General features: G+C 44.3%; 1 protein-coding gene across 3 annotated transcripts in view; it reads left to right on the plus strand.

Annotated features, from left to right (window-relative positions):
* The window catches only part of TDP1 (tyrosyl-DNA phosphodiesterase 1), a 96,125-nt gene that overhangs the window by 5,615 nt on the left and 74,396 nt on the right, over nt 1-16,114 (plus strand). For all 3 annotated transcript variants that reach the window (XM_022576300.2, XM_022576299.2, XM_089908104.1), the window contains exons 3-6: nt 3,215-3,258; nt 4,436-4,491; nt 7,238-7,334; nt 12,310-12,344. In XM_022576300.2, coding sequence (XP_022432008.1) covers nt 3,215-3,258; nt 4,436-4,491; nt 7,238-7,334; nt 12,310-12,344 — 232 coding nt within the window. The remainder of the gene's footprint in view (nt 1-3,214; nt 3,259-4,435; nt 4,492-7,237; nt 7,335-12,309; nt 12,345-16,114) is intronic.

Raw genomic sequence — 16,114 nt, forward strand, 5'->3', positions numbered from 1 at the left:
GTCAGCACCACCCGGAGCTTGTTGAACATGCAAATTCTCGGCCTCCTCTTCAGATTCCCAGCACCAGACTCTGGGAGCCTGGCCCTGCAATCTCGTTTAACAAGCCCAATCAAGTTTGAGAACCATTGCTTGAAAGCCTGGTTTTGGTTCCTGGCGCAGAAGCAAGACAAGAAGTGCCCTGATTTTTGGCTGCTGTGGTTAGTCCCCAGGGAGTATCTGTGTGATATTGTGATGTATACAGATATTTGGTCTTCACTCCGGTTATAGTTGGGGTTTGGTTTTGGTTTTTGTCCCAGGTTCCTGAAATAGCTCCAAGGTGATGAAGGGTGAAAGGAGCATCTTTTGTTATTCCTAACAAGCCCCTTTCAGCCACACCGGAGTGGAGTGTATGTTAATGCGATGACTTTCGGAAAGCCCCTAGGAAGGGGGGTGCTGGTTGCCTGGGGAACCAGCCTGGTGATTAAAGCTGGAACTTTCAGCCCTAGCCTCCACCTCCAGGGAGGGCAGAGGGGCTGGAGATCGAGTTCACCGCTAAGGGCCACTGATTTAGTCAGTCTTGCCTGTGTAATGAAGCCTCTGTAAAAGACCCCTCATTGGAAGGGTTCACAGAGCCTCCAGGTTGGTGCCGACGAGGAGGTGCTGAGCCGTGGCACACCTGCAGAGGGCATGGCCGCGTCCTGTCCCCCATACCTCGCCCTGTGCATCTCTTCATCTGGCTGTTCCTGAGTTGTGTCCTTTTATAATAAGCTGGTAATCTAGCGAGGAAATTGCTTTTCTGAGTTCTGTGAGGCCTTGCAGCAAATTATCGAGCCCGCGGAGGGGATGGTGGCAACCCCCAATTTATAGCCGGTCGGTCAGAAGCACAGGTGGTCCGGGCTTGTGACTGGCATCTGAGGTGGGGGCAGTCCTGTGGGGTCTGATGCCACCTCCGGGTGGATGGTGTCAGAATTGAATTCAGTTGTAGGACGCGCAGCTGGTGTCCGTGGAGGATTGGTCTGTGTGGGAACCCCCCCTCCCTCCTGCTACACTTGGTGTCAAAAGCTTTGCGTGCAGAGAGGAAACAAGGGTTTCCTTTGAGAGAACGGCAGGGCCCCTAGAATCCCAGACACAGGGCCTCACCACCTGCTTGCTGTGTTGGTAATTAACAGAGGACCTAACATTCTTCACAATTTCAGTTCACTCACCTTTAAACTGGGGATTCAGAAAAAAGGGAGATAACACATGAAGTGCCCGGTACAGTATATTCACGTGGCAGAGACACAAAATAAACATCGTCACCCGTATTTCACATTACCTTTCTTGCCCACATTCAAGAATAGATTGTGTTCACTGTGAATAGTGTTTTAATTATATACCCAATGTATAATTACATCTTATGTGATGTATAAATGTTGGTATATTTAATTCCATACTACAAAGAGTTTGATTCTACAAGGTGTTTATTTTTCCTTTTTGCAAATGTCTAGGTGCTTTGCAGAAATGTAAGATAGATCTCAGTGTTTCATTTTATTTGAGAGAGATTGAAACAGGAAATAAAGAACTATGCAAGGTTTTGCTGTATATAATAAAGTGATAAAGACTGGTTATTGGCACCAAGATACGGAAGAAGGAGAGGTAACATGATAGGAGCTTTTATATAGATTATCTCCTTTAATCCTCGAAACAGCCTTATGAGTAGATGTTACAGTTGTCCTCCTCGGATAGGTGACCGATCTGCAGAGAAGTTAAATAACCTGCCCAAGGTCGTAGAGCTGGCAGATGGCAGAACTGGGATTTGAATGCAGGCATTCCAGCATCACAGTGCGTGCTCTTAAGCATTTGGTGTACCACTCCAACAAAGGCCATAATTGTAGGTTGTTTAGAAGATCTCATGGAGGAAGAGGGACCTCAGATGGGCCTTGAAAAATGGGTAAAATTTAGAAAGGTAGAAAGAGGAGTGGCAGTGGGGGCAAAATGGGGGCATCACGTTGCAGTTTCTCTTTTTTTTTTTTTTTTTTTTGCGGTACGCGGGCCTCTCACTGCTGTGGCCTCTCCCGTTGCGGAGCACAGGCTCCGGACGCGCAGGCTCAGCGGCCATGACTCACGGGCCCAGCCGCTCCGTGACATGTGGGATCTTCCCGGACCGGGGCACGAACCCGTGTCCCCTGCATCGGCAGGCGGACTCTCAACCACTGCGCCACCAGGGAAGCCCGCAGTTTCTCTCTTGATTGTGCAACTCTCCCTTTAAGGTAGGAGCTTCCTTAGAGGACTTTTTTGTTCTTTTAAAATCTTTGTACCCTGGCATTTATCTCCATGTCTGGAAGACAGGAGGCGCTCAATAAATACGGGTCAAATAAGTGAACGAGCCCAGTCTGAACCCTCAGGGTTGGCTTGGTGGTTAGAGCGGAAGTGCTGGAGCCAGACTGTCTGTGTTCAAGTCCCGACCCTGCCTGACTCCACCTGTGTGGCCACGGGCGGCCCCCTAAGGAGAGACTCTCCATCTACAACATGGGAACGACAGACCCCCACGGACAGAAAATGGCTGCGAGGAGTGAGAGTTAACACGTGGAAAGTACCAGGAACAGGGCCTGGCACCCGATGGGTCCTGTCCAAGTGAGGCTATTATAATCAGTGGTGGCGATGAGTGTTGTGTGCTTCCTCTCAGGGTGTAGACATGGCTTTCTGTTTTCTCTGAAGTAAAGCCTGAGTGGGTGCAAGGTGGGCCCTCCTTAGAGATGACCTGGGTGCTAGAAATATGAGCTTGGAGCTGCGGGGGCCTCTGTCCTCCCTCCACGCGAAGCAAGAGCCCTCAGGCTCCAGAGAGCTGTCTTGCTAGTCCCAGACTGGGGAGGTTTCCTGGCGAGAGACTTCAGTGAGTACTTGAAGGAGGTAAAAAATTAAGAGATCTGGAAAGAGGAAGGACACTCATCGTTATTGTCCTTATTGGCAGTTTGTAAAATTGCCCAGTCATCCAGTACTAAAGTTGTAGATCTTGATTTTCCATTATGTGTGGTTAAATAATACTGATACATAATAAATATTATTAAATAGCCCAGGGAAATTTTCTCTTGAATTTTATGGAACATTAAAGTCTAGTCTTGTAGTACCTTTTCAGTGCATCATTTTCTAAGCCAAAATCTCGTCAGTGACTATTTAATAAGTCAGTTGTGATTATTATTACTAGGTAGTCTTTATCAAAAATATGAAATTAGATATAAATGTTTTGTCTCCCCAGATATTTTATCTCCTCTATTTGGGACACTTGTTTCTTCAGCTCAGGTGAGTTTACAGTTTTTTCTTTGGACGGAAGGGGCAAATAACTCTGTAAGAAAGTGAGCAGTGGGACCTGTGGGCCGGTCCTGTGCAGGGTCCCTGAGATGGCACCTGGAGGCTGGCACCAAACGCCGTGGTTGTGGGATCCATCAGCCTGGAACGTGGATGCACGATCACTGGGGCTTCTGACTCTCGATTGGGCCATAAGGACTGGCCAGGAAGTCACTCTGCAAATTCCAACCTGAGGGACTTGTCTTTGGGACACTAATAATCTCACAGGACTCTGGTGCACCTCCCTGGGAGTGTGGGTAGAGAGGTGAAGGCCATGTCAAGTTTGATTTGATTTAGAGAAGTAAATGAGAAATTTCCAACACACTCCAAAGAGAAGTGAGTAGAAGTTATGGATGTGGGTACGTCTGCATGTTTGATTGACGTGTTTGATTGGCAGCTCTCCTGCCTGACAGAGCTGGTCCCTTTGCGTTGATAAATCACCTTCACGTGCCAGGCTCTCCAGCAAATAGAACAAGGTCTTGTGCCTAAAGAAGGCAAAGCTTTCTGTGTGCTCCATGTTCTGCTTGGCGTCGGGAATCCTGGTCTCCAGATGGAACGTGGGGTGAATTTGTGTGTGTTCTCCTGGCTAGATTGAGTCAGTATGTCCAGGAGGAGGTCCAGGGATTACCCAGGCCTGGGGAGGACCCCCGTGGGTAAGTCTAGTCCAGAACCTGTAATCAAGATGTAATTGTCATAAGCCTAGTGAATGTCCAGTCGCAGATGCCTGTTTACAAAGCTAGCTCATAAGTTAGGCTGAAAGGAAATGTTCTTTTCAAAAGCGCTTTTTATAATCATCTAGGGGAAAAGGGATAAATTTATAAGCCCCATTAATCAGAGGACTCTTAGAAATAATGTAAAAAGACTCAGTTTACAAATACAAATGCTGCCAAAGCATGCAGAGGTAATTTTCTGTTTTCTCAGGCACTCCCGCACTAATTCAGAACCTTTGAATGGTGTATTCCCTTCAAGATGTATTTTAGCTTTGTTTATGAGTATTGTAGCAAATTGTCCATGTTTATACATAATACATGTAGTTCATCATTAGAGTTTCTTTGAACTCAATAACCAAACACTTCTCCTTATAGACTGCTTTTTTGAATTGCCGGTGACTTCTTTTCTTCCCCCCATCCAGTTTAACTACTGCTTTGATGTGGACTGGCTCGTAAAACAGTATCCACCAGAGTTCAGGTGAGTTCCACAGAGTGATGGATGACATCATAACTGTAATGCAGCCTTAAAACACAAGATTTGTGTTTCTCAGGCAGCTGCCGTGCATCTTCTTTGAATATTTCTTTTGGAACTATTGAAATCATAAAAACGTTAAGTTATACTGGGAAAACAGCATTTTTTGATATATTCTAACTAATCGCAAGACTTCCTAATACAGATTTTAGCGTGTCCTTCTGTTCTGTCCAGAAGTAGATTAGGACAAATTTCAACCCAAATAAAAAAATTATAGGTCCAATGTTAATATGAAGGAAAAGGTCACTGCCACCTGCGTTCTCGACCTGTAAGCATGCCATGCTTCACTGGGCACATCAGTGCTGTTCTTTTTTTGAGACTCTCTTGTTTCACAAGTGAATTTTCACGTAGCTTAGGAGTTAATGCAGGGGTCATAGGGCCTTCCCTTACCCAGATTATGGAAGTGATGGGTTTTCAGTCTGTCTGCCTCATATTAGGCAGTGCAAACCAAATAAATATGGCATCCCACGGTGACATGCCATCTGTCCCATTTCTAACACATGGACGTGGCAGAATCCCATAACAGCAGGTAAGGTGGAGGAATACACATGCAGGAGAATGGTTGTCAGGGTCCTCAAAGTCCATGGTGCATTTAGCACGTCAGATTGTGGGAAGCTTCATTATTAATAATAGATAAAATGCTGGGAGCTCCCTGGCAGTCCAGTGGTTAGTACTCGGTGCTTTCATTGCTGTGGCCCAGGTTCAGTCCCTGGTTGGGGAACTAAGATCCTGCAAGCCATGAGGCACAGCCAAAAATAATACTAATAGATAAAATACTGTTGAAATTTCCCAAGCAGCTTTGGCACTCGAGGGCTCATATTTGACCTGTAACACGTAAGATTAGTTTCAGCTGCATGTAACAGAAAAGTAGAAATAACAGTGGCTTAAACAGGAGAGAAAATAATTTCACCAACCTATTCAAAGTATTGGATGATGCCCACCCACATTAGGGAGGGTGATCTGCTTTGTTGAGCCACCGATTCAAATGGTCATCTCCTCCGCAAGCACCCTCACAGACACACCCAGAAATAATGTGTTTTGGGGTTTTTTTGGGTTTTTTTTTTGTTTTTTTTTTTTTGCGGTATGCGGGCCTCTCACTGTTGTGGCCTCTCCCGTTGCGGAGCACAGGCTCCGGACGCGCAGGCTCAGCGGCCATGGCTCACGGCCCAGCCGCTCCACGGCATGTGGGATCTTCCCGGACCGGGGCACGAACCTGTGTCCCCTGCATCGGCAGGTGGACTCCCAACCACTGTGCCACCAGGGAAGCCCCAGAAATAATGTGTTATCTGGACACCCTTGGCCCAATCAAGTTGACACACAAAATTACCCATCACACTGCCTTTTTGTGATAGTTTTTAGAACACCAGTAAATCTGAAGTAATTAATGAGGACTTCAGCTTCTGTCAATAATGTTTAATCTTTTATTTTTTAAAAAGACCTGATAATCTGATAACAGGAATCGTTTCTAGGTAACACATGCATGATTATCTCTTACATTATTCTCTGTACTGTGTTTCTAGTTGTAAAATAGAAAATTTTTTCCAAATAGAAACAAACCGGGAAGGTGTGTTTCTTAGTTTTATTTTACCTGACATGTTAGAATAAAGCTATCAGGCTTAGCGGTTAGGAATCAGTCCTGGATGTGCGTTTTCTGTCCTGTTTTTTTTTGTTTGTTTTGGTTTTTTTTTGCGGTACACGGGCCTCTCACTGTTGCGGCCTCTCCCGTTGCGGAGCACATGCTCTGGACGCGCAGGCTCAGCGGCCATGGCTCACGGGCCCAGCCGCTCCGTGGCACGTGGGATCTTCCTGGACTGGGGCACGAACCCGTGTCCCCTGCATCGGCAAGCGGACTCTCAACCACTGCGCCACCAGGGAAGCCCCTGTCCTGTTTCTTTTTAGTTGAGTGTTGTCCCTTCACGTGTGGCAGAGAATCATTCTGCGTGTGATTGATAATTGTGGAAGTTGTTCATCTTGCTTGATTGCTTGTTGGAGAAAAATCCAATTTTTGTTTTGTTGGGAGAGCTTATAAAGGTATATTGATTTCTAAGGCTTATCTCGCTTTGAATTAACCAGAGTAGATCATGGTTCCTTTAAAAGCCCTTTTAATCTATTCCTGCAGAATGTTTTTATATTGTCCTTTTGAATTTAAAAATAGGGCATTTTCAATGTGCATTGGGCTCTGTTGCATTGAAATATCACCACCTATTAGTGAAACTACATGCTGTGGGCCTGGGCCCCTTCACTTGTGTTCTGGGCATCTGGTGCAGGACCTTGCTCAGTAGGGGTTTAACATATGGCTAGTGAGGAAGTGGTCTATTGTTTGGGCCAAGAGAAGGGAAAGAAAAGAGCATCGTACTAGACAACAATGATTGTATATCTTTTAGTCTATCTGAATTTAAATGTATTAACACAGAGCTGATGATGTGCCCTTTTGGACCAAAGAAGATAATTACTCGAGGACTTTCTTGAGTCACAACCTCTCCAGGTCACAGCAGAGCTTCAGGCTCAGGCCACAGGGCTCCATTATAAAGGTAACCAGTTACCGAAGGTTAGCCGGTCAATGTCCTGTGCTGGCCCCCTACTCAGTCACCACACAGGCCAGAAACAGATGTCGGTGGTCAGTGACCCTTAACTGGGTGCCAGTTCAGCTTCATGAATGATGGATTTTAAATACTCCTGCTCTCTTTTTCAGGAAGAAACCAATCCTGCTCGTGCATGGCGACAAACGCGAAGCAAAAGCTCACCTACATGCCCAGGCAAAGCCTTATGAAAACATTGCCCTCTGCCAGGTAAGCTACTCATTGCCCTTCGAGATCATGCTTAGTCTGAGAGTTGGAAGGAAATTGAGACCTTGAGTCTATCCACCCACCTAATGCAGGAATCCTCTCTCCAGCATCACCAACAGACATCTCTCCAGCCTTGGCTTAAACGCTTCCTGAGGTAGCTCATCCTATTTGCGGGTACCCCTCATGGTTGAAAGATTTTCCTTTATGTTAACCTGATATCTCTGTAATTAGTCAAGGTTCTCCAGAGAAACAGAACCAATAAAGGTGTGTATGTGTGTGTGTGTGTGTGTGTGTCTGTGTGTGTCTGTGTGTGTGTGTCTGTGTGTGTGTGTCTGTGTCTCTGTGTGTGTGTCTGTGTGTAGACAGAGATTTATTTTCAAAGAACTGGCTCACGTGATTGTGGAGGGTGGCAAGTCCAAAATCTGCAGGGCAGGCTGGAGACCCCAAGAAGCACTGATGTTGCATTTTGAGGCCAAAAACCGACTGGAGACTCATTCCCTCTTCCTGCAGGGAATCAGTCTGTTTTTAATTTCCTTTCCACTTTTCAACAGACTGACTGAGGCTCACAAACATTCTGGAGGGTAATCTCCTTTACTCAAAGTCCACTGATTGAAACGTTAATCTCCTCAAAAAATACCTTCCCGGCAACATCTGGCCAAATATCAGGGTGCTGTGGCCTAGCCAGGTTGACACACACAATCTTCTTCCTCTGCCTTCTACGTTGGTCCTAATTTTCCCGCTCTGGAGCCACATAGACTAAATCTCCTTGCACATGTCAGTGATTCTCATATCTGAAGTCATCTATTTTGTCCCCCTAGTTTTCTCGTTCAGGTTAAAGCGTTCACTTTCTTCAGTTGTACCTGGTATATCAAGGGTTCCCTATCTTCCCCCAACCTGCCAGCCCTCTGGTTGTATCTATTTTGTCCATGTCCCTGTGGAAACGGAGGTTTCAGCATTATTGAGCAGGTTTTTTGGATTCAATTCAGTGGCAGTTTCTTTCTCTGAAGGCAGCTTGAAACTGGTAGTTTTTATTGTGACATTAGCTGCCATTGACATTTCACCCATAGCCCTTAGATCTTTTTCACAAGAATCACTCAATACTGGAGAGACCCATAGATCGATCAGAAGCAGATCTGTTAGAAAACTACCTTGCGAGTTGTATGCTGCGTGTGATCCTAGCCCGATGAGGGGCGTTAAGTGGTCTCAGAACAGGCTTGGTTTGCTGGGACCAAAGCAGAGAAGAGGCGAGAAGGCTGTTTCTTTATATATTCCCATAATTTTGTCCTGATACTTTCCAGTCAGTTCATGGAAATACAGTGTGACCAGTGAGTCCTGGAGTTTCCTTAGGACTCCTTGTTTTAGCCTCCACGTCTGAAAGGATCTTTTCATGTGTGACATTTTGTGTAAGAAGCAGGCACACTGGGCGGGGAGGGGAGGCGAGGGGGTAGCATGGAATTCAGAAAATGTTAACATTTATCATTTCCTTCCTGTGGTGGTTCTGAAGTGGCTGGTGTAATATTCACCTCTTCCTATTTGAGCAAGTTGGTCAGTCCATTCACGAGCAGCTTGATGAATGAGTCTTTCATGGCCCTTTTCTCTCCTGGCCAATAGCTTAGTGAAATTGGCTCAGGATTTCTGCTCTTGGAGTACAGAGGCAAGAGTGAATTACATAGAACCTAATTATTTTTCTTTTCCATTTTCCTTCTAACGTCCTTTTTCCTCCATCCATACAAGGTAAAAGAATTCCAACTCACGTTTTATCACTTCTTCTAGCTATAGAATATTATCTGTGTGTGTATGTGTATATTTTTAAAGACTAAAACAGTGAGAAATCTCAACCTGATCAATTTTAAACCCGTCTCACAGCATTTTTCCTGTGATGTAACTCACTGTACTTTATGTAGTTGGAATTTTTAATTATTCCATCTCTTTATCCATCCTGTTTGCAGCTCACCTTCTACACAGGATATGCCTTTGCTTAGCAGTTGCCTAAAATCCCCTTGTTTTGCATTTGTTTCCAAAAACAGAAGAGGCTAAACTGCAGTAGGATAGCACTTATCAGACTAATAGTGGGCAGAAAATAAAATAACACGGGAATCCTGAAAAACAGCAATAAAATCAATGGAAATACAAAGTGTTTTTCAAATGTACTGAAAGGAGAGGTGGTGGCATGCCTAGTGGCATGCTTCAGGCCAGCCACTAGAGGGCGGAATGAGCCCTGTCTTCCAAACCTTGTGTGAAGAGCCTCCGTAAGCTCCCAGCTCTAGTCTGAGGGACATGGTGATTGCCCCATCCTGACTTATTGAAAAACCTTTATATCTTGTCTTTAAAATGAATTTTTGAATTTTTTTTAGCAACGTAGTGTCACTTGACTAAGCTGGGTCACGTTAAGTCAAAGAATAAGTGGATGCTGACACTTTTCCCATTTTGCACACCTGGTGGTCCAGGTTCAGACTTCCTGGGTTCTGTCCCAGCTCTCTGCCCGCTAGCTGTGTCATTCTGGGCCCATCACTTAACCACTTAAAGCCTCATTTCTTCATCTTTAAAATGAATTACTAATACTGTATCTCATAGGTTATTGGGCAAAGAATTTGGTGCATTTGCCAAAAAGAAGCACCCATTAAATATTATCTGTTGAAATTATTATCATCCTTGCTTTTGTGCTTAGACTTGCCCAAAAGCCCACAACAAATCACAAAACTAAACTCAGAAGCCAAGTATTTTGACCATTGCTTTTTCTGAGCTAAATATCAATTTACAGAGTGGCAGCCTTTGTTCTAATTTTGTAATTTAAAGACGTGAAATACTGGGATTAGCATATACACACTACTATATAAAAAATAGATAACCAACAAGGAACTACTGTATGGCACAGGGAACTATACTCAGTATTTTGTAGTAACCTATAAGGGAAAAGAATCTGAAAAAGAATCGAGATATATACGTATCAATATAACTGAATCACTTTGCTGTACACCTGAAACTAACACAACATTGCGTTAATTTTTTTTTTAAAAGAAAGACATGAAATGCACTTTCCTGCTCACTCTTCTGTGACCAGTCCACACAAACGTGTGCCAGTCTGTGAGCAGCCCGAACACTGAGTTTACAAGAGTAGTGAACTTGGCCATCTGTCTGTGAGCATCCCCAAGACAAGCTATGTCATTCTCACCTGTGTATTCCAGTTGCCCATCGCTGCCCCCAGCAGACAGGCCCACCTGTGGAGAGTGGGCAGGGGGGCGCTTTGATTTTAATAGCACTTGATTCCATTTGTAGAGTGCTTACCCCGTGCAGCTCCTTTTGCTAAGCGTTTTATGTGTACTTCTCTCATTTATTCCTAACAACTCCCTGAATCTCCTAACAGTACCCTCATTTCAAAGAGTAGAAAGATGAGGCATAGAGATTCAAGTGTTTTCCGAGGCATAGAGATTCAAGTATTTTCCAAAGTCCTACATAGTTGTGAAGACAGGATTTGTGTCCATACACAGAATTCCTAGCTGGTAAACTATTCTTGACATCTCTATTTATTTTAACTTTTTCATCTTGAGGCCTAACCAAGGTCTTGCCATACTGGATTTTAGATAAAATGTTTTACTTCCCCACCTACCCCCCCCATTTGTTTGTAAAGATATTTTAAAACATGAAAAATGGATTTAATATATTTATTTTTCAGCATCTTCTGTGTTATAAATGTAAGAAAACTTTTAATATCATAATGTCTCAATACTGCCACCACTTTCAATGTTTCTTTTAAATATGCTTTGAAAACTTTGTGTGTGTATTTCTGTATAAGCCAAATATCTAATTTTAAAACGTTGCATAGAGTCTCGTTTGTTTTTACTAGTTTTCTGGCTTCTAAGGAAATTAGGCTTCTCACTTCTAATTAGTGTAATTAAAATGCAATATGTGTTGAATCATTCTGGGTAATGAAAAAGGAGTTTTTTAAAAAATGAACCTCACTGGATGCTATTCTAAAAGCTGTTTTGAATCTACAAACAATAAATGCTGGAGAGGGTGTAGAGGAAAGGGAACCCTCATACACTGTTGGTGGGAATGTAAATTGATACAGCCACTATGGAGAACAGTATGGAGGTTCCTTAAAAAACTAAAAATAGAGCTACCATACGACCCAGCAATCCCACTACTGGGCATATACCCGGAGAAAACCATAATTCAAAAAGAGTCATGTACCACAATGTTCATTGCGGCTCTATTTACAATAGCCAGGACATGGAAGTAACCTAAGTGTCCATCGACAGATGAATGGATAAAGAAGATGTGGTACATATATACAATGGAATATTACTCAGCCATAAAAAGAAACAAAACTGAGTTATTTGTAGTGAGGTGGATGTACCCAGAGTCTGTTATACAGAGTGAAGTAAGTCAGAAAGAGAAAAACATATCCGTATGCTAACACATATATATGGAATCTAAAAAAAAAAAAAGTCATGAAGAACCTAGAGGCAAGATGGGAATAAAGGTGCAGACCTACTAGAGAATGGATTTGAGGACACAGGGAGGGGGAAGGGTAAGCTGGGACAAAGTGAGAGAGTGGCATGGACATATATACACTACCAAATGTAAAGTAGATAGGTAGTGGGAAGCAGCTGCATAGCACAGGGAGATCAGCTCAGTGGTTTGTGACCAGCTAGAAGGGTGGGATAGGGAGGGTGGGAGGGAGGGAGACGCAAGAGGGAAGAGATATGGGGATATATGTATATGTATAACGGATTCACTTTGTTATAAAGCAGAAACTAACACACCACTGTAAAGCAATTATACTCCAATAAAAATGTTAAAAAAAGATTAAAAAATAAAAACTGTTTTGGCGATCAAGGGCTTGTCCACTAGAGGGCAGTAACAACTTTAAAAACAAAAAAAAGTTGACCTGAATCTTTTCTAATTTAATTTTCAATAGATAGGGATATTATTGAGTTTTTAAAAAACAAGTAACTTGACCTCTTTTTTATCCTAGGCAAAGTTGGATATTGCATTTGGAACACACCACACGTAAGCAATTTTTATGAAATGGGGAGGGGAGGATATGAGTTTAATAGATCAAAGGATGCTCTTCAGAAATCGCCCTTAGAGGGACTCACATGTGATGATTTTGCTGGGGGAAAAGCTATCACTTAGGAAGCAGAGGAAAAGGAGTTGTTTCTGAACAGCCTTAAGACCAAGTACCAGGATTCTGGCTCTGGACATGAAAGTCTGAATCTGTGATGCGGTTTCTGCTTTCTCTTGAGGGCGTTCATTATAGCCAACTGAGGGGGATAGATTGTGGTCCGCGGTTACGCATGACTGTACGTGCGGTAGTCACATGCCTATGGATTCCACCACTTTAAAGAGGGTCTTGTGAATTTCATAAGATTCTGAGTTGCGTCAAATAGAATATTGTTGGGTCAACTGTGCTGTGATTGAAAGAAGAACTGTTTTACAAGAAATTGTCATCTTGAGAGGCTGGTACCTGTCCCTGCTTCAAGACATCTCAGAAAATTCTCTTAGGATAATCTCTGAGACATTGCAAACAACAGACAGGAGAAACTTTTCTCTTACTTCCTACTTGATACATATCAGCTTGACTCCCGTTTTATTTGAGTCTTACTGTTTAATGGAGCCATTTTACATAATTGTTCTCTAGCTGAGAAAAGAATAAGACATGGTTGCCTCGATTTCAGTATTTTTGTAAATCATATTTCTCTAGAAATATGTCACACTCAAAAGAGTGACAAAGGGCTTCCCTGGTGGCGCAGTGGCTGGGAGTCCGCCTGCCGAGGCAGGGGACACGGGTTTGTGCCCTGGTCCGGGAAGATCCCACATGCCGCGGAGCGGCTGGGCCCGTGAGCCATGGCCGCTGAGCCTGCGCGTCCGGAGCCTGTGCTCTGCCACGGGAGAGGCCACAGCAGTGAGAGGCCCGCGTACGGCAAAAAAAAAAAAAAAAAAAGAGTGACAAAGCCTTATCTTTCTTCTAGACCAGCAGTGGAAACAGGTAGCCTGCTGCTTCAGGCATGTCCCTTTGCGTATCTGTCCCTAAGGCAACAAGGAATCTCATGGGTGGAAGTGTTTGCCCCGAGTCTTTCAGTGACCACTGTTTTCCTGACACTACGCCAAAAACGAGGGCATACGTTCATCATTCTCTTTGTAAGCTTTAAGCTATATTCTGCCAGTCTGTCTCCAGAAAGGAACCAGAGCAGAAAGCACTGAGCCACTTTGCGAAAGGATACCTATCAAGCATACATTATCTGGTCTTAGGTGCTCTTGTGTAAATGTTGCTGCATTTACCAATCACCCCCAATTGGTAACTTTAGTGTAATGGAGGGTTGTTGAGAGTGACCTCAAGCACCTACCTAGCTGGAGTATCAGGCACAGAGCTCACAGTATGCTAATTTCAGCAAAGGATACAAAATAGCACTGAATAGGCTGAGTCAGAATCTTAGGCTCCTATAGCTGCACCACCGTGGGAGACGCTGATGGGTGGCAGTAGTAGTCAGCCGTCCTGGGAGAGATTCTGCCAGTAAAGCGTCGCACCAGATGGATCCTTGTCCCCCGCCCTTAGCTGGAACCCTAGCCTAAATACTTTACTGATTCCAGAATACATTGAGCAAGCCCTGTTTTGGATCCTGGGCATGATTTGCTAGACCTGCAATGTGGGGTTCCTGTGCAGGGCACATGTTCTGTGCCTGCAGCCAGCGTTTCTTGGGCACTTTCACACTGCACTTAATATGCTAGCGAGTCATAGGAGAGCCTGGGTCAGGGGAGGGACTGAGTGCTGGGCTGGCCCAGATCTGACACAGTGGCATTTGAGGGGGATGGAGCTATCCTTTTTTTTTTTTAATGCTATTCAAAAAATTACTTGGTCCTTTGTCTTCATTTTATAGACTAGAGGCCCCAAGTAGGTAGGCAGTTTTCCTCCAGCCAGTGTTGGGAGACAGGACTAGAACTGTTTATTTTTGCTTAAGTTCTTAATTTACTTTTGTTGTTTCCTCACTGCTAAAATTAAACCTGTTTCCTTTGGTGCGCGCACACGCGCACACACGCACACGCGCGCGCACTTTGCAAGCCCATTCTTCCTTTGCCTCCAACACATGCATTTTGCAGGTTAAACCCAGCAGAGTTCCTCATTCAGAGTTGAAAGTGCCTAGGGAAGTACTGATAGACCCTTTCCCCACTCTGTAGTATGTGTGTAGTTTACATTTTGTTAAAATGCCAGTATTTTGTAGGAGATTGAACTCATGCCTTGAAATTACTTTCAGTTGTTCATTTTAAAATATTTTAAGAGTTATTCATTAAATATCTATTATATTCTTGAAGCACAGCTCAAGGGAATGTAAAGTGTTTTAAGACGTAGTGGCTTTTGTCCTTCCAGCTTGTAGTCTTTGGGTGAGAGAGGCAAGACAAACACATGAGCTAGGAAAGAAGGAAAGCCTTCCAGCTCCTGGTGACAGGTGTGAACACGTCCCCCGCCTCCCCCAACAGAGCGGAGCTGCCACAGTAACTCTGAAGGAGTCTCTGGGGTCACACTTGCGTCAGCTGGCGGGTGCTGACCACGTACTACTTGCGGCCCCATCCCCCAGGAGCTCATGGTCCTCTTAGAGACAGTGAATGTGCTCCATCCCTGCTTCCAGGATGCTGTGCAGTCCCGGGGCTTATCTCATAGTGCTTTAGAATGCTGAAGCTCTTTGGTGGCCCCCAGAGCTGGAAGCAAAGGCACCTCCCACGGCCCTGAGAATCCACAGGGGGAGGGAAGCGTCAGATCTGGGTGTGCAGCCCGGAGCAGACTGCAGGATGGGTCTCTCTCCTCTTCGGGCTGTAGCAGGGCTCCCCTCCGTGTGACCCACTCCTGCCCCAGTAGCATGAAGTAGCTGCGGCCTGTCCAGCCCAAGGGAAGCCGTGCACAGCAAGAGGAGGATCCAACACGTGTGATCCAAATAAGTGCTGCTTCCGGTTCACGTGGGGAGCTGGGTAGTCCCCATGAGCTCTCCTAGCCACGGATTCTGCAGTTGTAAAATGGGAATGATAGCGCCTCCTCTGGATTGGGTGGCATTCTGTGCGCTAGCATTCTGTGCGGCTTCTAAAGCAGTGCCTGGTACATAAATGCTCCACAGACATTAGCTTGCCTCCCCACTGTGCAGGAACAGCTTCAAATAGGGGAAATGTCCCTTCTGCCACCCCCATAGCTTAATAGATAATACGCAGGTCAGTATTTTTCAGGGAAGACCTCATTTCTTTATATGTTTTATCCATTTTTAACTCTGACCTTATTGGGACATGCCATTTTGTCTATGAAAAGATTAATATGACTCCCCTTAGATTAGTTCTCAATGCTATTTGATAGGATTCACTGACATTAGTGCATGATTTTCCTGTTAATTGATACCTTAACTAATGGAAATATTTGTCAAAGTTAAATCATGAATTCGTAACTGGCTTATTCTTAATTACAGTCAGCTACTAATGTGGCAACTGTGTATGTAAATTTGCCCAGATTTCAGGGAGCACATCTCATACATGGAGAGAAGATTGGCTCAACAGCTGTCATTTCTCTGGCTTTGCATTAATTTACCATTTGCCAGCTTGGGTTAAATTCTCGTTCTGGCAAGAGCTAAATCTCATTCTCTGTATAGTCTTTTCTGTACTTTTTAATGCTAATAACCCCATTCGGTTGAGATAGTATTTGGGATGTTGTTTATTTGAGAGAACCAGTGGTTCATTTTTTTCCCACGTGTAAACTGACTTCCATCAGTAAATGTTAAGTAGCATTTTGGCCTCCATAGAAATAA

The sequence above is a fragment of the Delphinapterus leucas genome, chromosome 2 (assembly GCF_059928025.1).
Source record: "Delphinapterus leucas isolate spDelLeu-1000000601 "Yukka" chromosome 2, BTC_Dleu_Yukka2, whole genome shotgun sequence".
Taxonomy (NCBI): domain Eukaryota; kingdom Metazoa; phylum Chordata; class Mammalia; order Artiodactyla; family Monodontidae; genus Delphinapterus; species Delphinapterus leucas.